Source organism: Aquarana catesbeiana, linkage group LG08, assembly GCF_042186555.1.
Source record: "Aquarana catesbeiana isolate 2022-GZ linkage group LG08, ASM4218655v1, whole genome shotgun sequence".
Lineage (NCBI taxonomy): Eukaryota > Metazoa > Chordata > Amphibia > Anura > Ranidae > Aquarana > Aquarana catesbeiana.
The window spans coordinates 80,597,985-80,617,693 of record NC_133331.1 but is presented as its reverse complement, the minus strand read 5'-3'; the positions used below and the strand labels follow the sequence as shown (position 1 = coordinate 80,617,693).

At 42.4% G+C, this 19,709-nt stretch overlaps 1 protein-coding gene across 4 annotated transcripts in view; it reads right to left on the bottom strand.

Moving 5' to 3' along the window:
- Positions 1 to 19,709, bottom strand: part of CPEB3 (cytoplasmic polyadenylation element binding protein 3) — a 218,998-nt gene that overhangs the window by 23,265 nt on the left and 176,024 nt on the right. For all 4 annotated transcript variants that reach the window (XM_073596053.1, XM_073596056.1, XM_073596055.1 and 1 more), the window contains 2 exons: positions 13,846 to 14,013; positions 13,025 to 13,114 (listed from right to left, as the gene is read on the bottom strand). In XM_073596053.1, coding sequence (XP_073452154.1) covers positions 13,025 to 13,114; positions 13,846 to 14,013 — 258 coding nt within the window. The remainder of the gene's footprint in view (positions 1 to 13,024; positions 13,115 to 13,845; positions 14,014 to 19,709) is intronic.

The window sequence follows — 19,709 nt, the reverse complement described above, 5'->3', positions numbered from 1 at the left end:
TGCAGTTCCACGCAGCGCTCCAGCTTGGCAAGTCTGCTCTGCATCAAGGTAGGAACTCTGCTATTTGTTGCATAGATGTTCCTACTGCCTTGTACTTGTGCACTGTGTTTTGGGCCTCCCTTCCTTTCCAGGTCTATCTGCCTGCCTGCCTGTGTTCCCTGCCTATTGCACTGAAGAACCCATGGAAAAATTTTTATCAATGATTTTTTTTTTATTGTATTTTTTATATATATTTTTAATTTTTTATATATTTTTAAAAGAGAGCATCTCTTCTGTCTTTTTACAGAGAGAAAAGCCCAGTGCGAGCAAAATGCCCGAAAAAGAGGCTCTAAATCTGCTGCACTGCCTCGGAAAAGCAAGAAGAAGTCGCGACATACTAAGTCGCAGAGTCGCATGCAGTTACAGGCTCCCCCCTGGTCTCGGTATTCCAGATCTCCAGAGCCTCAGTGCAGTCACAAGCATAGAAGGCAGTCCTCCTCCTCATCCAGGTCCTCCTCTCCAGGTCAGCTGGAAGAAACAGGCTGTTGGGCCTGTCCGGCAGCAGCCCTTCCTGGAAAATTGGTGTGCACTTCCTGTCTTATGCCCTGTACACACGGTCGGATTTTCCGATGGAAAATGTGTGATAGGACCTTGTTGTTGGAAATTCTGACCGTGTGTAGGCTCCATCACACATTTTCCATCGGATTTTCCGACACACAAAGTTTGAGAGCAGGACATAAAATTTTCCGACAACAAAATCCGTTGTCGGAAATTCCGATCGTGTGTACACAAATCCGACGGACAAAGTGCCACGCATGCTCAGAATAAATAAAGAGATGAAAGCTATTAGCTACTGCCCCGTTTATAGTCCCAACGTACGTGTTTTACGTCACTGCGTTCAGAACGATCGGATTTTCCAACAACTTTGTGTGACCGTGTGTATGCAAGACAAGTTTGAGCCAACATCTGTAGGAAAAAAATCCTAGGATTTCGTTGTCGGAATGTCCGAACAAAGTCCGACCGTGTGTACGGGGCATTAGAGAAGCTGCGCGAGATAACGCTTTTGAAGCTCGGCAGGTGAAATCTTGTATTAAGGCCGCAGTCAGGGAAGGGCTCAGAGGAGCATCCAAGAAGATGGTCTGTCCAGCATCTTCTTCGGCAGATTCGGATCTGGGAACAGGCGCAGGGTCCGACTCCAATTCCTTTAGAGGACGAGGTGACCCCTGAATCACGCACCTTCGATTTTGCGTTGGTTCCCATGTTGCTGGAGGCAGTGAAACACACACTGCAGTGGCAGGAGGAGTCTCCTCCCCCAAAGAAACAACGGAAGTACTATCCCCTCATTTTTGAGATCCGAGAAATACTGGAGGATGAATGGGCTAGGCCAGATAAAAAGGATGAACGTCAACAACAGATTTTTGAAATTGTATCCATTCAGTGTGAAGGATGCGGAATTATGGGACACTACCCCCAGGGTGGATGCCTCATTGCAGCATCTAGCCCGCCATATCACTCTACCGTTAGAGGATTCAGTCTCTTTTAGAGATCCCATGGATCGGAGAGTGGATATGGATTTGAAGCGATTATATTCAATGGCGGGGGCGGGGGCAGCGTGCAGGCCGGCGTTGGCCCTTACCTTTGTAGCAGCAGTTCTCAAGTCTTGGGTGTCAGAATTGGATGGTTGTTCTGCAGACGAGTTAGGAGTTGGTGGTTCCTCACCCTGGCAATTCGTGAAGACTGCGGTAGAATTTCTGGTAGAGGCAGCCGTTGACCAGGTCAGAGTGATGGCAAAAATCATGGCCCACTCTGTGACAGCCTGAAGAGCATTGTGGTTAAGGCAGTGGGCTGCAGACAGTTCTTCGAAACAGAGCCTATGTTCGGTGCCGTTCGATGGTAGACTGCTTTTCGGTAAACCCTTGAAGTCAGCGATTCAGCGTGTATCCGGAGGTAAATCGGGTTTAGTTCCGCAAGAAAAGAGAAGACAGCGGCAGCCCTTTCGCCCGGCAAGGGGGTCCAGGGAGAATTTCAAGGAAGCAAGTTCCTACAGGCCTGGCAGGCCATTCTCCAGGCAATGGAGACCAGCTGGTTCATCCTCCCCTAAGGCTGCCAAGCCCCGAAGTCCTCCGATAAGACCTTCTGAAGGTTTCTCCGCCCGGGACTCTCACGTGGGAGCGAGGCTCGCTCAATTCGAGGGGGTTTGGGCAGACGAGATATAGGACGCATGGGTGTTGGCCATAATTCGAGACGGCTATCTACTCGAGTTTGGGTCAAGACCTCCACAGTCCCTGTTTTTGGAAACCAGAGTTCCAACTTCTTCGGAGAAGAGGCAATGTTTGCAAGAGTATATAAACAGCTTGGTCACAGCAAGAGCCATCGTCCCGGTGCCAAGGCAGGAACGGGGTCTGGGAGTCTATTCCCCATTGTTCCTGGTGACGAAACCTTCGGGAGGTTCCCGTCCAGTGTTAGATCTGAGGGCGCTAAATTTATTTATGAGGGTCCCGCCTTTCAAGATGGAGTCATTGGAGACGACCATATCCGTGGTGAAAGAAGGGGACTGGATGGCTTCCATCGACTTAGCGGATGCCTATTTACATGTCCCCATCCATCCAACTCATCGTTTCCTCAGGTTTGCGGTGGAGGGCTTTCACTACCAGTTTCAGTGCCACCCGTTTGGCCTTTGCATAGCACCCAGAACCTTTTCAAAAGTGCTCTCAGCCGTCATTGCGACCCTCAGAGTCACAGGCGTTCAAATTTTTCATTATCTGGACGATCTGTTACTACTAGCCTCTTCTTCTCCTTCAGCATGTGGCCCTCACTCGCGAGACGCTGACTCGATTCGGCTGGCTAGTCAACCATCGGAAAAGTCAGATGCAGCCAACCCAGGTTTTAGAATATCTGGGGGGAAAGTTCGACACGAACGGGGTCGAGTCTCTCTCCCTCAGAAGAAGATTCGGGACATCCAGATCCAAACCAGGAGAGTGATGACGAGTTCATTCCTTGCAGCGAGGTAATGCATGCGCTATCTCGGAGTATTGTCAGCCACGATTCCGGTAGTCCCATGGGCCAGGTGGAGAAGAAGGACTTTTCAGTGCAATTTCATTCTCCAATGGGATCGCCACTCCCTAATACAGAAAATTCGCATTCCATGGTCAATAAGTCAGTCTCTACTTTGGTGGACAGTCGCACGCAACCTTGCACGGGCTATTTCCCTTCAGCCTCCAGAGCCGATAGTACTTACTACCGATGCCAGTCTCCTGGGTTGGGGAGCCCACTGCCTGGGTCAGTAGGTTCAGGGTCGGTGGCCTCCCGACGTCCCGCAAACATTAAATTTTCTGGAATTGGAGGCCGTGTGACAAGCTCTTCTAGCCTTCCGGCCGCTCTTGAAAGATCAAGCGGTCAAAATATTGTCCGACAACAAGACCACTGTCGCGTACGTGTCCCGTCAGGGGGGGCACCAGGAGTCGAGTCCTACTTCAGATCGCATGCCAGATATTCCAGTGGGCAGAAAAGAACCTTGCTTCCCTGGCGACAGCCTATCTCCCAGGGCTGGAGAATACCTTAGCAGATCGTTTGAGTTGGAGCTTTTTGGATCCCGGGGAGTGGGCTTTGAACCTGAAATTCCTGCGAAGGATTTTCAGAGTCTGGGGGTTGCCCGTAATAGACCTCATGGCATCAGGGAGGAATGCCCAGCTTCCTTGCTTCTTCTCCAGAACATACCATCCACAAGCTTACGGCCAAGATGCTCTGTCCAAACCATGGCACTTCCCCCTGGTGTATGTGTTTCCTCCGCTTCCTTTAATCCTCAAGACTTTATTGAACATTCGCAGGGAGATGGTAACAGCCATAGCAATTCTACCATTTTGGCCCAGGAGACCGTGGTTCCCGCTGGTGTGGAGAATGAAGATGTGTCAACCAATCCCACTGCCGGTTTGTCAGGATCTCCTGCTCCAGAATGGAATATGTCATCCGAATCCCAGGAGGTTGAGACTAATGGCATGGAAATTGAGAGGAGATCTCTGAAGGATTTAGGCCTCTCAGAGCGAGTGTTGGGCACCTTGTTGCAGTCCCGTAAAAGATCTACAAACTCGACCTATCTCCGAGTATGGAAGGCGTTCCGACGCCTGGCTGTGGAAAAGGGCTGGGAGCCCGAATCGCCTTCAGTCGCGAACATCCTGAAGTTTCTCCAGCAGGGATTGGAGGATGGCCTCGCTTATAATTCCCTGAAGGTCCAGATTTCTGCCCTTTCAGCAATGACGAACTACAGGTGGGCATTGGATCCGGTCGTGGTCCGTTTTTTGAAGGCAGCCATTAAAATCAGGCCTCCCCTAAAGTCTTTCTTTCCCAAATGGGACCTAACTCTGGTGTTGAAAGCATTGTTGGCTCCTCCTTTTGACCCAACATCATCCTGTTCTTTATTTCACTTAACATTGAGGACAGTATTCCTGACGGCCATAGCCTCCGCTAGGAGAGTTTCCAAATTATGCGCTTTTTCATCTAAAGAGCCCTTTTGTGTGATTTTTCCCGACAAGATTATTCTCAGACCAGTTCCATACTTTCTACCGAAGGTTTCTACTGCCTTTCACATGAATTGGGAGACTGTCCTGCCAGCCTTCAACGTAGATCAGGTCCAGGATGATTGGAAGAGGCTAGACTTGGTCTCTTTGATTTCAGTTTACTTGGAGCGGACTGAGGAGTTTCGCAAGCAAGATCAATTGTTCATCTTTCCTATAGGACCTAAAAAGGGCATGGCGGCTCCACCTAGGATTGTCTCATCCTGGATTGTGCAGATCATCCAGATAGCTTACGAGTCCCTGGGTTTTCCAGCTCCTGCGGAGATCAGAGCACATGCAACTAGGGGTATGGCAGCATCATGGGCAGCCTATGCAAAGGTATCACCTGAGGTTGTATGCAGAGCAGCAAGTTGGAGCGCACCCAACACTTTCATCCAACATTATAGGCTAAATGTAGCCCTCTCTCATGTGGAAATGTTTGGTGCTTCTGTTATTTCTGCAGCTGTCGGCCATTAAATTTGTTAGCAGCAGTACTCTCTGAGTTTTATTATTTTTCCCGCCCTTGTTTTAGGTTGCTTGGTACCTCCCATAGTAGGCTGACATGGGGAGGTCCAGGAATAAGGAAAATTGTTGCCCATACTTACCATAATTTTCCTTTCCTGGATCCTCCCCATGTCAGCTGGGGATTCCCACCCTATCTTCCGTCGCGAGGAAGGGTGTTTGAAAGTCGAGCTGGTCCAACAGCCACCCTTTATGGGCTAGAAAAAAGGTGGTCCTGGAGGGGTCAGAGGGGGCAGAGCTGACTCATAGTAGGCTGACATGGGGAGGCTCCAGGAAAGGAAAATTATGTTAAGTATGGGCAAAATTTTCCTTAATATATACATACATAATTGTGGCTAGTGTTTCAACGATAGTAATTTCCTTTGCCTGCCATTTACAGTTTGATTACTGTGGATTAGCGGTGTTCCAGCCATTGGTTAGCATCCTTGGTTTGCTTCCGCTGGTTGGAGTGCATGTAATTTCTGCCGTTGATTAGACATCCCCTCTATATAATACAGTTCTATGCACGTCAAGCCACGCCCCTGACGTCAATATGTTATGAAACACGTAGGGAGGAGCTTGAGACGTGACGCAACTGTATACCGGGATGTGGCGGCCAGCTTATTGGCAGTATCAACCAGGAGCTGCATGTTTGTATCAAACAGCAAAGCAATTATCCTTAATATATTAATGTGAGTGCAACAGTCTCTTGTTTTAAACATTAAACCTATATTAGAATTACTAAACCTTGAGGATTCTTCCTTTATATTTTATAAGATGATATTTTATGTGAATCTAATGGTGTCACCATTGGGTCTATCCTGTTTTATCTGCCGTGCCTGATCGAGTATGGACGATCGTGAACTGGAGTGTTTTTTCCATCCATCTGCTCATTTGACCCTTGTGATAAGGGTCCAAAGAGGGTAGGAAGCAGTGTGTTTGGATGCCGGTGGTGGTCATCTTCCCTCGCTCACTCTTCAAATATATCCCATGAAGTGTTTGGTTACTATTGATACCTGAAGACCGAAGGGGCTAAGGAATTTTTTTTTTTTTTTTTTTTTTAGCGCTGCACCTCTTTTCTTTTTATGCTTCTAATGCTGTTCATCAACATTATGCCGGCTGCACAATAGACCCTGATATTTGTTGATTTATTGCTAGTCGATAAGCGCAGCAAAAATTAGTGCTTAATCATAGGCCAGCTCCCAGAGCAAGTGGCTCTGCCAGCTGGGCTGGCACTTTGTCAGAGTGTATGTGAGGTTCAGCTATAGTGGACCAACCTGAAGCAGCATCCTTTACCCCAGAAGTATTGTAGACCAAAGCACCCCCTTCCCAATTCAACCCAAAATTTTGAGCAGAGCCGGCATTTAACTATGTCTTGTATAAAAATACTATAGGTTACTGTCAGCACTTAAATGGTTTTCATTTTTGCTCTGAATGAGGAATTAAGGCTACATTTCCCCCAAACTGCATGTGTTTATGCATGCTATTATGCCTTAAAAAAAAAAAAAAAAAAAAAAAAAAAATATTTTTATTGAAAGGGAAAATGCACATTAGAGGAATGTGTCTTTCATGCATACATTTGTTTAAATTCAAGGATGAATATTTGATAACCACATTAAAAGCCCATCTGATTCAGAGCATAGCTTAAAAATTCAATTCATATGAATCTGCTCCTGATACCCTTTTAAGAACTTCACTGCCAGAAGCCGGGGGGCACCCGGCTTGTAGGAATTTCTATTCTCCAATAACTGCAAATCATTTAGGACTCCAGTTAGTGAAGAAACAGAATCAAACATGGTGTTTGGAGTGCAATGTCACCAGGAGCAGCATATGGAAAGTTTAGGTTATGTGAAGAAGCCTCTGTACTTCACTCCTGGTCTGCAGCTACAGTGTAGCTGGCAGACAAGCTGAACATAAACATAGCGATGTTTACACTCCTTTAAAACAGACGATTATCAAAGCACAATGAAAGGATAAGCACATAAGGAGGTAATGTTTGCAAAGTTGTTGGATATTTATAGATAAAAAAAAGCTAGTCAGCTTTAAAACTAACCTTTACAGCAAACCCAATTCAGGGAACAGTAACATGTTCATTGGACAGACTATCCAACTTTGCTGTGGATTTTGACCTTCCATATGGCTTTTAGAGTCCCTTTCAAAATCCCTGTGCAGGTCTCTGGTCAGAGCATACAAAGGGTTACAAAGCATCTGCCCACATTACCGACTTCCAGCTTGCATACTGACCCCCCCCCACCACCCCAAATACTCAGAAGTTTGGTTCTGGTGGGCAAATTCAGCAGAAATATGTGCAGCGAAGGTTTCAGCAGTGGACTGGGCAGGCTTTTTAGCAAACCTATTACTTTTCCAAGTACAAATTCACTAAGTTTAATGTAACACAACTTAGAGCAATATATCAATCATACTGGAACACTTATTTAAAAAAAATTACAAAGCCTAGAAACTATTCCCTCTGCATGAAAAAAAATTAGATACATTGCATACATGGCAAAATACTTAGCTACAACAGACTAAGGTCTTTTGGCCCTAGAACTGATTTTTCCAAATCTAAAGAGTGAAATAGTAACAATTTGTCAAGTAATGCAGTAGGAATGCACAAAGCATTCCAACATTTCTTTATTATTTCTGGTGAACCGCTTTCCTGAGCAGACTATAAAACCCTCACCGTGGCCATGTACCAGCACAGTCACTCGTGGCCACATGTGCACTGTGCAATCCGCCTCCATACTTCCAACAATGAAAACCTTAAAAACTTACCAATATTTGCTATACTGAGGACAAGCATAAGTAGTTGCCTTCCTGACAAATGATCCCGTCAATCAGCTTGAGTCATCAAGCCCCTGTCAGCACAGACTTGGGTACATTCATAAAAACCTGAAGGAAAAAAATACCATCTACAGTACCAGACTTCTGAAAGCCGACAAAGTGTCACCTCTGACACCGATTCTGACAGTTTTGGCAACTTTTTTAAGCTGCTACGGCCAGTTTCTGTACTTATTTCTCTAAATGATTCCATCAAAATCTATTTTTTTGTGTTTAGACTTATAGACTGTCTATGCGCTCAGTGCAACTTCACAATGATTGTCACCACTTTTAAATAGACCAATTCATTATTTTCTAGTGGCTCCAAGCTGGGAAAGAGATCCAAGATGACATTTTTTTTCCCTCGTTTCCACTGTATTTTTTTTTTTTAAATAAATCTTTTTATTGTTTTTTGTACATAGAAAAAAACCTGTGCAAAGGAGGAAACTTGTGAAAACCCAAGGGAGGGTTGACAATTACAAAAATAAACAATTGGCTCAGGTAACAGTCCACAGCATGCCAGGCAGGCTACACGCCACCTTCTCATAGTTAGGCCATCAGGAGGGTTGGGTATGCAGGGATACAAGAGAATGGGATCTGACTTCCAGAGTCAAAGAGGGGGAGGGGTAATGGGCAGCTCATATCCACTGCTGTGGAGGGATCTTCCAGCCACTGTGCTCACATCTGGATGGGGGGGGGATTCTACATTTTTCATAGTTATGTTGGCGAAGTAGGAAGTTATAGTTGACTGTTTCCAAAAGATTATAAAGGGGAGGAGCTGCTTTTTTCCCAATGCATCATAATTGATTTCCTGGTGCTACAGAATAGCAGGCCTAGAAATGTTCTCTCAACATCCATGGGGGCCATATGCTCCACAAAGGCCCAACAGATACAGCTTTGGATCCAAAGTGAAGTGAGACAAGGCAACTGTGTTGATGACGCCCAGCACCACTGCCCAAAACGTGAAAGAAGTCTCTCTCAGGTTGGGGACAATGCCAGGGTTGGGGACAATGCTGGGTTCAAGTTGTGAAACTTGGAAAGGGTTTAATATGCCCGGCGGAGGATTTTAAATTGGACCAGCCTATCCCTGGCAAAGACAAATTGTTTTAACGGGATGTTCCAAATGTCAGATCAGTCCTCAACATGAATGACCGTAATATGCCAGAAATATCAGAAAAAGTATTAAAGATTAGTAAGTAAAATGAAGTAGCTGGTTTGACGAGACAGTCAGTGCGTAGCAGATTTTCTAAGGGAGAGCAGACTAGAGACAAGTCTTGCCGAGGAAATTGGCTACGGAAGGCATAGGATAGCTGCAAATATCTAAATTGGTATTACAGAGGTAGATTAAATGGTCGACCATGCCGAAGCCTGCTCTGAGTGAAACCTGTCTTGTTAAACAGCTGTATGGTCTTGGCCACCGTGCTGCAGTTCAGTTTCAGGGTCTTGCCAATCTCCTTATAGCCCAGGCCATCTTTATGTAGAGTAAGAACTCTTTTTTCAGATCCTCAGAGTTCTTTGCCATGAAGTGCCATGTTGAACTTCCAGTGTCCAGTATGAGAGAATGAGAACGATAACAAATTTAACACACCTGCTCCCCATTCACACCTGAGACCTTGTAACACTAATGAGTCACATGACACCGTGGAGGGAAAATGGCTAACTGGGCCAAGTTGTTTTGAGGAGACAGCAAATTTACACCATTATACAAGCTGTACACTCACCACTTTACATTGTAGCAAAGTGTAATTTCTTCAGAGTTGTCACATGAAAAGATATAATAAAATATTTACAAAAATGTGAGGGGTGTACTCACTTGTGTGATACTGTATATACACATCTTAAACCATTTTCTAGTTAACTTAGCTTGGTATTTCAGAAGTTTTTCAGTAAGGCCCTGACTAAATTATTTATATTCATACATGGGGAACAGCTAGAATTAGAAACAGATAATCAGAGTGGCAGTACTCTAAGAAACCAATAAGACTATTGTTTTACATAGTGTTCATAAGACTTACAATAAACATGCTTACAGGAGCAGACAGCAGAGGGATGCTCTCATCAACATGCTGCTGCTCTTTCACAGACCATTCACAAGCTTAGGTGAATCTGGACCAGGCTGTACTGCTCAAATACAGTGTAGCTTGCAGGGAAGTCTCAGGTTGTTGTGCTGTCAGGTCGTGGATGCCCAAAATTACAAGCTTGGTTGAACATTTTTTAAGCTGAAGTATGGCCAAAAGCTATTTTTAGCTATTTGAAAAGCAAAAATAAGTCATCTGTAATGAAGTGTTCCCGATGTCTGGCTGCTGCAGCATATGTTAAAACTTTTACTTGTACTTAGCCTGCAATCCGGTGATGTATAACTACACCTCCTCTAATCACAAAGCACTTTGCACTAAGTAAAGACTTTTTATGAGTGGAGGAGGTTCCATTGAGCAATCCCCCATGATATCTGTATTGTATATGCATTTAGAGAGCACTTCTAAATCGCACTAAAGTTAATGGAATAATTTTTCAATGGCACCATTTAGACTGAGTGTTTACCTGCATTTAGGTCCGGTCGGTTTAGCTGAATTTACAGAAAACAGAAATCTGTGCTTCCAGGATCTTCTATTTATAATATCAACAATTTCACTTGCGGACACAGACTGCTTTAAAACATTTGCCGCTTAAAAAGCGAAAAACTGAGAATCTTTAATTTTATCAATAATAATGGCCAGCAAATGCAGGCAATTTTAAGTACATGGCCTGGATTCAGGGCAAAAGGTCAGGTCCCCTTGGAACAGGAAAATTCCAGGTCTCGAAGAAACTATAAGGGTTCCGTGCCACTGTGTGTGCGCGCTTCATTTTTATTCATGTACACAATGTGCTTAGCTTAGGTTTTAATTCATGTGTACAAACAAAGCCTAACGTAAGCAAGACAGCTGCCACAACAAGCTTGTAGTGGCGGAAAGTCTATCCTGAAGCCTGATGAAAAACAACTAGGTTATTAATAAATGCCAACAGCTGCGCTATGCAGCATTTTGTCTGGTAGCTTCCACGACGCAGGCTACTGGCAGAGAATATGAAAGTGGTTTCCCTTATTAGAGTCGGGACAGAAATAGAAAACAGGCTCACCATTCACGTGGCTGGTGCTGCAATATTTTTATAAACAGTGAAACCACAGAGTGCAGAGAGAAGTTTCTTACTAAAGTCAATTACTAATGTCTATCACAGTGAATTTCTGCTGGTAACTTAAAAATGCAAGAAAGCATAATACAAAGAAAAACTATTTCCAGCCTAGAGAGGGATCTGCAAAATTAAATGCATATGCAGCACCAACCATACATATCAGAAAATTCTGCATAGCAGATTCAGCTGAAATAAGCAAAAGACCAATGGGTCAACTAAGTTGAAGGTGTTCTTTTCATTCTGCCCACCATTATAACTTTTTATTACATATTTAAATTTACATACGTAAAAATAAATTTTTTTTTTTTTTTTTTTTATTCTCCCAACAGCTCATCCCTCTGTTATCTTTTTTTTCACTTGCCCCTCCTAAATTAGATTGTTAACGCTCAGGAGCAGGGCCCTCCTAACCCTCTTGTATTGTAACTTTACTGTCTCCCTTTATAATGTAAGGTGCACGAAAACTAAAGTGCGATATAAGTACTGAATAAAAATAATCGCCACTTAGTGACTGACCGCATTGTACTGCGGACAGGTGGCTGCTGTAGACCAAGTGATGTATTGGTACGTCGCACGCATCACGACCGGGTCCTGCTGTGATTGTACACAGCGGGAGCCTGTCAACAATAATCGCCCAGTGACGCATGGCCAGGACCTGCTGATCGGCTTTGTACATTCAAAGCTGAGAGCTCTGTGTTGACACAACATAGAGCTCAGTACACAGGTAGATCATTAGTAAAAAATCAGCACACTTTATACACAGTACACATAATAAGGCACATATTGCCCTAGATGTTAAACCCCCTTCCGACGCCAGTGTCATTAGTACAGTGACAGTGTACATTTCAGCACTGATCACTGTATTAATGGCACTGGTGATTTTAGTGGCAGTTAGTCGGTTCCCCCCAGCGTCAATACCATTATAAGTTGCTGATCGCCGCCATTAGTATTAAAAAAAAAAATCCAGTATAAAAGAGCAGACCATAGTTTGTAGGCGTTATTACTTTCACGCAAATCACTTTTACTGGGATTATTTTTTTTTAATCAAAGCAATATATATTATTGCCAAAACTTAAGAAAATAGGTTTTTTGAATGTTTTATAGCAGAAAGATTTTTTTTTAAACCCAGTGGTGATCAAATACCACCGAAAGAAAGCTCTATTTGTGTGAAAAAGATGATAAAAATTTCTTTTGGGTACAGCATTGCATATGACCGAGCAATCGCCAGTTAAATGAGCACAGTGACAAATCGAAAAAAAATGGCCTGGTCTTGAAGGGGGTAAAATCTTCCAGAGCTGAAGTGGATAATAATAATAATTAGGCAATTGTTAGTTCTTTGAGTGAATAGTTATTTAAAATTAATAGGAAAGTAAATATCACATTTGCTTGTTTTAAACCTTTTCCCACACATTTCTTCAGCTACTTCCTGCTTTCAATGCCTAGGCAAATGATGTCATACATCATAGGAGTCCTCAGGAGAGGGGGGACCCCTCTCCTGCTGTAACCTGAGGGGTCTTCTCAGCTAAGCACACCCTTCTGCCTGCATGCCTGAACTAAGGGCAGATGGATTGTAAACGCTACATGAATCATATACCCTTACTCAAGATGGCCACAGCCAGAAATGCTAGGGAGTATTTTACTAAATAATTTAGAAGCAAAATAAAGCATGGAGACAGATGGATGGGTGAATTTGCTTTGAATATTAAAAAAATAATTAAATAGTGTTTTTGATTTGTGGTGCTCAGATGCACTTTAGTTCTGCTTTAACCCTTAAAAAAATATTTCTCATAGAACGTTCTTATAAAACCTCAGGGTTAACGACAAGGCAAAGCTGGCGTTTTGGAGTGCGATAATCTTGTAAATGAACTTTCAAATACAAAAATTGGTGAATGCAAATTAAACTTATGGATAACAGCTTCAAGGAATTAAAACAAAAACCAAAGCACAGTGACACCTCATGCATTAGATTTTAGTGAATTAACCTGCATTGCTAAACTCAAATATATTACCTTTTGGTGGAAAGTAAGATTTACTTTCTGCTTTATGTGGCCAATCCACAACCAAAGGTCCAAACCGCCTGAAGCTTGCTGTGATCTCATCTGGAAACAACAAACAGAGCAAAAAAATATAAAAAACAGCAACTATCTTAAAGACAGATTATTATGATAAACTCCAGGCTAACCATAAATTGTTCTGTAGATTCTAATGTAATGATGAAGACTGAATCGGGTTGGAGGTTTTTTTGTGATATATTTAGGAAAGCCACAGAGTGTGGGATGGGGTGGGGTGGCTACAATATAATAAATGTGTGCGTTTGTGTTTATTACTGCCTTAAAGGGGAAATAAACCCTGTTGGGTTTTACTTCTTCTTTGGTCCCTGCAAAGTAAGAGCAGAATGGGCTAGTATGCCGTACAGGTTTAGGTGATATTTCCAGTACCTACAGGTAAGCCTTATTAGAGGCTTACTTGTAGGCAAAAGTGTTTGTACAGGGTTTACAACCACTTTAAGCCATACTAACAATTCTATAAACATAGCAAATCTCCACTTCTTGAGTCCAGGTCCAACATAAATCTGGATGGCTCAAGATTTCTATGGCAATTTAGCCACCCTTAATTAACATTAATTTGGACTGATATATTTGGATGTGCCAACAAAAGTATTAACCCCCCTCCCCAATGAAATGTTTTAGAAGCATTAGGTCTGATCAAACGTAAGGAAAATGAGTCATCCACAAGCTTTCCACGTTGATATGTGATGGCTTCAAAATATACAGCAAGAAACACTCAGATCAGAGAAGCAACAGTATTTATTTTTTCAAAAACCAAGTACCTTCATCAATGTCAGGAGGTAGCCCTCCAACAAACACCTTCCGAGAGTAGCGCTCGACCCGTTCACCATTTTGACAATGAGTTGGAGAACTCAGACCAGATGACAAGGATTGGTCTCCATGGCCATCACTGAGGAAGCCATCTTCAAATGGGAAGAGTGAAGATCGACCTGGGAGGCAAGAGAAACTATGGTTAATGCTCCAGTAATCCTAAAAATAAACATAATGAAAATAGTCCCATTTTCTTCAGGCTTCATTTATTATTTTGAGTTAAACTGAAACACTGTTTGTTTTTAAATTTTGGGGGAAGGCCAACGTTCAGCTTTCCCTCATGATGCAAATTAAAGGATAAGTTCAGTTTTTAGGATGGAACATGTAACATGTGCCCAATACTGTAGCAGCTGCCCGATTTCTTCCCCCACAACAGCAGTACAGGGAGAAGTTCTCCATACTAGCTGTCACTTTTTGAAATCTGCATGCCCGTGTGGGGCTCCGCCGACATTTATATAGCCGTGTGTGAATGAACTTACAAGCCCCGACATTCTTTGCATCTGGCAGCTTGTAGTTCCAAATGAACCACAGTGCTGTGTAGCACCGTGATAGTGGTAACATGTAAACTGGTAGATTATAGATTCCAGTCATGATTTCACTAAAATACAGTAAATTTAAATTTTAGCACATACTGTATATACTATCACTGGTGAAATCATTGATAACAACAACAGTAATTGGCTCAAAGCGTGCACAGCACCATCTAGACAAGCACAATCAACAAAGTTACACAATTATACATGCTTTAAAACATAGCATAAATCAGCATTGCAAATGAGCACACTCAGGCTTACTGGACAGACTGACCCATGAAGAATCTATGAAATTGGTACAAAGCAAAAAATTGTAAATACAGAAACCGATGAATTCAAGTGGAGCATGTTCTCATATAAACACTGCAAGGCAACATTGTGCAAGAACTAAAATGCTGTATTTTTTGATTAGCTGCCCTGCTGAATACATCAATTCAACAGAACGTGATCCTTTCAAAACTCAATGCAGCATATTTGAAAATATCTGTCAGCGTGTATTAAAGCAATGCATACAGCTTCAAATGTAGTAGTGAGAATGAACCCTCAGGCAACAGTTATATACATTTTTAAATTTCCCCTTAAAGAGGAGTTCCGCTTGGGGGGGGGGGGGGGGGATAAATAAAAGTCAGTAACTACAAATACTGTAGCTGCTGACTTATGATATATGGACACTTACCTGTCCAGGAAACCTGCGATGTCGGCACCCCAGTCGATTTTCGGAAAGACTCCCGGGTGCTGCCGCCGCCATTCCTAGTAGGGGAAACTGGCAGTGAAGCCTTTTGGCTTCACAGCTGGCTTCCTACTGTGTATGCAGGGGAGGAAGGCGGAGGAGGGCCAAACTTCCGAGGGGGGGGGAGGAGGAAGCAGTTAAGCGGAGGTTCCACTTTTGGGTGGAGCTCCGCTTTAAGCTGACCTATTACATCCCCATGGAAAAATACGGAATACTACCTTTAAATAAACCATTTAAATGTAATGCAATCATTGTGCATACCATGAATACTAGTGCCAATATCTGTTCCAGAAATTACTGCATTATCCCTTGAAAAATAGCACATTCTAAACCAGCCATATCAGTGCAGCTTCAGCATTCATAGAGAGCTTTTCACTTCCTCCCTGTTCCATAAACTCTAAAATCTAGTGAGACTTCAGTCTTTGCAAGCCACAACAAATAAGCCCTAAATAGTAGCTCCCAGACCCAACCCAAGGTTGTCTGAGGATCCTGTGAGAACAATGAGCGACGCCTAGGCAAAACACACTAAAAGTCACAGACCAGAATTAATTTTCCTTAGGCCTTGTAATTAAAGGCTGGAAGACTACTACACAGAGCTGTAGTACAGCTCACAACTAGGATCAAGGCGGCTGACTTTATATATCACACCTCTAAAAGATACAAGTAAATAGCGATTTTTCTTGCCACTGATGCTGCAGACTGAGCACAGATTCTAAGATTACTGTCTCCTAGGGCCGAAACAACTAATTGATTAATCGACAACTAATCGATTATGAAATTAATTGATTACCATTTTCAGAATCAATTAATTGGCCAGTAACATAATGGGGTTAAAAAAACTAAAATTAGCCCTTTATAGTACAAAAAGAGCAAATAATCGCTACTGTTAAAATTACACTCACTGTTCCACAGTAAAAAAAATGAATGCCTTACAGTAGCAATTTGCTTTTTTGTACTATAAAAAGAGTTAATTTTAGTTTTTTTTTAACACCACTATTTTACTAAACAACTTAGGCCTGGTTCACATCTATGTGTTTTTTGGTGCTTTTTGCAGAAACACACTACAGTTCATTTAATATGGTTTCATATGGGACACGTTCACATCTATGCTTTTTTTTTTTCCAGCCAGCCGCTGCGTACTTGGAAAGGGTCAAGGACTTTTTTCAACGCAAAACAGTGCTTTTTTTGTTCGATATACTTTAATGGAGAAGCTGCAAAAAAGCATGTAGTGTGTTTTTGCAGCAATTTGTGTTTTTTTTTTTTATCTGCCCAACAACAAAATGCCCCAAAAAAAAAAAAAAAAAAAAAAAAAGCATAAAAAACAAAATATTTTATGAACGAACGTTCTTAAAATTACAATTTTTTTTTTTTTGAAGGAAGACATTGTTTTTGTACGGCCAGCATATAATATATTACAGTTCTGTTTGAAAATCAGCAAAAACAGTCTTTTTTTTCTTTAACCAATTCAGCCCCGGAAGAGTTTACCCCCTTCCTGACCAGAGCACATTTTGCGATTCGGCACTGCGTCACTTTAACTGACAATTGCGTGATTGTGCAATGTTGTCCCCTAACAAAATTGATGTCCTTTTTTTCCCACGAATAGAGCTTTCTTTTGGTGGTATTTGATCGCTTCTGCGGTTTTTATTTTTTGCGCAACAAAAAAAGCGACAATTTTGAAAAAAATGCATTATTTTTTATTTTTTTCTATAATATCCCCCAAAAATATAGGCCGAAATATGTATTCTACATATTTTTGGTAGAAAAAAAAAAAATCGCAAGAAGCGTATATTGACTGGTTTGCACAAAAGTTATAGCGTCTACAAAATAGGGGATAGATTTATAGCATTTTTATTATTTTTTTTACTAGAAATGGCGGAACACACGATCTGTCACTCCTGTCAAACAGAACAGGGAAGTGTGCATTTACAAACACTCGTCCCTGTTCTGCTCGTGGCCGGCGGTCATCGCGACTGTCGGCCACGAGCACCAGCAACCGCGCTGTGCAGCAGGCGCGCGCCTGCTATCTGGACCCCGCGAGCCCATGTACAGTTACGTGGTTGCGCGCAGGGAAGCCAACTTGCCGCAGTAAAGCTACGGCGGCTGGTCCAGAAGCGGTTAAATAAAAAAAATGTAATCGGAGTCTGATATTTACCAGCTTCAACCTCTAATAGTATATACAATATATTTCTACTGTCTGTTATTCTCAGAGTGGATTAGAGATTTTGCTCCCTAACCATATAGTTGGTTATTGATATTTAAGAATAAATTGCCTTTTTTTTAACTTTACATATTAACTAAATTATACACCACACTTTATTGTTTTGAGTAATTGGTTAATAACCTTAATCAGCCAACTAATCGATTATGAAAATAATCGTTAGTTGCAGCCCTACTGTCTCCAACCTTAACCCACTACAGAATACAGTAATGATGGAGGTCAGGGGGAGGAAACAGTAAGAGCTGCAGGGGACCACAGTGAATAAGGCTGATTGGTTGTATGTGGAAACGTTACCTTTAGCATATTTTAATTTTTCAGGCCCAAATGTCACTAGTTAAATACTACTTCCTTTACTCTTTAAGGATATGTTCACACCAGGTGCAGTAATATGTGCAAAACTGCACATTTTCCCGCATAGGCATTCTGTAAATAATGTGTATACAGCAACAAAGTCGCTGTTGATTACATACTATTGACGTTCACATATTAACCCTGAATTAGCCAGTTGTTCATCAGCAGCACATTTACGTAACTTCAGTTGATTCTGACTGGCTGAAGACAAATCATTCTGAACATGCCCCGCCACATGAATGACTCATTTAGAGCCAAGATATAATCATTAGTGTGTTATCAGCGGTGGCGCTGGCTACCCCTTTTGTGATATTAACATTTTGGTCTTGAGCAGAGGTGGAGGCCACAAAAGCCCATATACGATATATGCAAACGTTAGTACAAACACTTACATGTGTACAGCGTAAAATATGGTCCAAAATATAGCCCCAGGCACAAATTTGTACTATTTTTCGTTTTTCACATTGCTGAACAAAAGTACATGTGAATGAGCCGATTCAGTGCACCGTAAAACCTTGATTTCACAAATTTGTAAAGAAAGCCCTGGCTCAGTGCCAAGTCCCCCCATCCATCCTATTACCTAATGAATATGCCATTACTGGCTGCTAGGTCTAATAGTAATCTTAAAGTGTTTGTTAACCCCCCCAAAGATGGATTCTGCTCCTCTAAAGCACGTTATATGACACAGTGCTTGTGCTGTGTCATTTGGCCCCCTGTAACACCTAAAAAAAAAACCTGGCTGATCCTGCCAGTTTCTCCCCGCCCCTCTGTAAACTGACCACGGTGTTTAATGGTTGCTGAGCCCTGACACCGTGGTTAGTTTATGTGCCTCTGTCATCAGCAGCCTGCTATCTGCTCTCCGTTCTGCTCTTGTGTCCTCTCCCCACTCCGTGTGAGAACCATTCCTCCTGCTGCTCTCATAACACTAACCTGTATACACCATAAGCACTGCCTCCTATTGCAGTGTACACCTCTGAATGATTTATAAATATAAAATGCTGAAAATACCCAATTTAAGAGCTGAGATTGCCCCGCCCGCTGCATCTCTGAGGAGGAAAGGAGAAAGCTGGCAAGTCATGTGATCATAATCTAGGCAGTGAAATTAGGTATTTGCAGCATTTATTTTTAGAAGTCACACACAGAGGGGGAAACTACAATAGGAGGCAGTGCTGATGGTGAAAACAGGTTAGAGTGTACCACTTTAAATAAACAAAATCATTACTGTGTATGCATAATCCAGGAGAGCCTTTTTCAACCAGGGTGCTGTGGCACTCTGTGGTGCCTTCTGGGTTCTTCAGCGGTGCCTTGACTGGAGAATTGCCACATTCTAGGCAAGGCAATGCCTATTCAGAGGTAAAATGAATTTGTGTTGCACATGTCCGCCTTTTTCACCCAGGATGCCAAAGGTTTCTGGAGTACCTTGGAAAAATGCTTAGAAAATATCTCCCAATTGCCCCAAAAAAATGTCAACAAGCCAGTGGGTGGATCAAGCCTGCTTTTTTGTGCAACAATACAACTTTGGGCACCATGCAGGTCAGCTGCCAGTGTCCTAACAACCAGTTATTTCATAGATTAAAGTGGATGTGGAATGCCTGAGTACTTCCTTGTTTGCCCCTCTCCATCAGCACTGAGGTCACGTTAGCCAAGTGAGGAAGAGAAAATGAGGGGAAAGAGAAAAGCTGGAAAACTAGTCAGTACCAGTGTGCATTGTAAGAATAAATGACCTCTAATTTTAGGTGCCCTATGTATGTGGATGATGCCGTAAGTAAAACTATTTGTTTAGCTTTTTACATTTTAGAATGGGGTGCCTCAAAAGTTTGCAGAACTTTAAAGGGTGCCGCAACTGAAAAAAAGTTGAGAAAACACTGGTCTATAATTATATATGCACACAAAGCAACAACATTTTCTTATTACTTTTCCAACTAATGCAGCGCTTTCTAAAACTATTAGATAATTCACTTATTTAATATGTGCATCAAACTG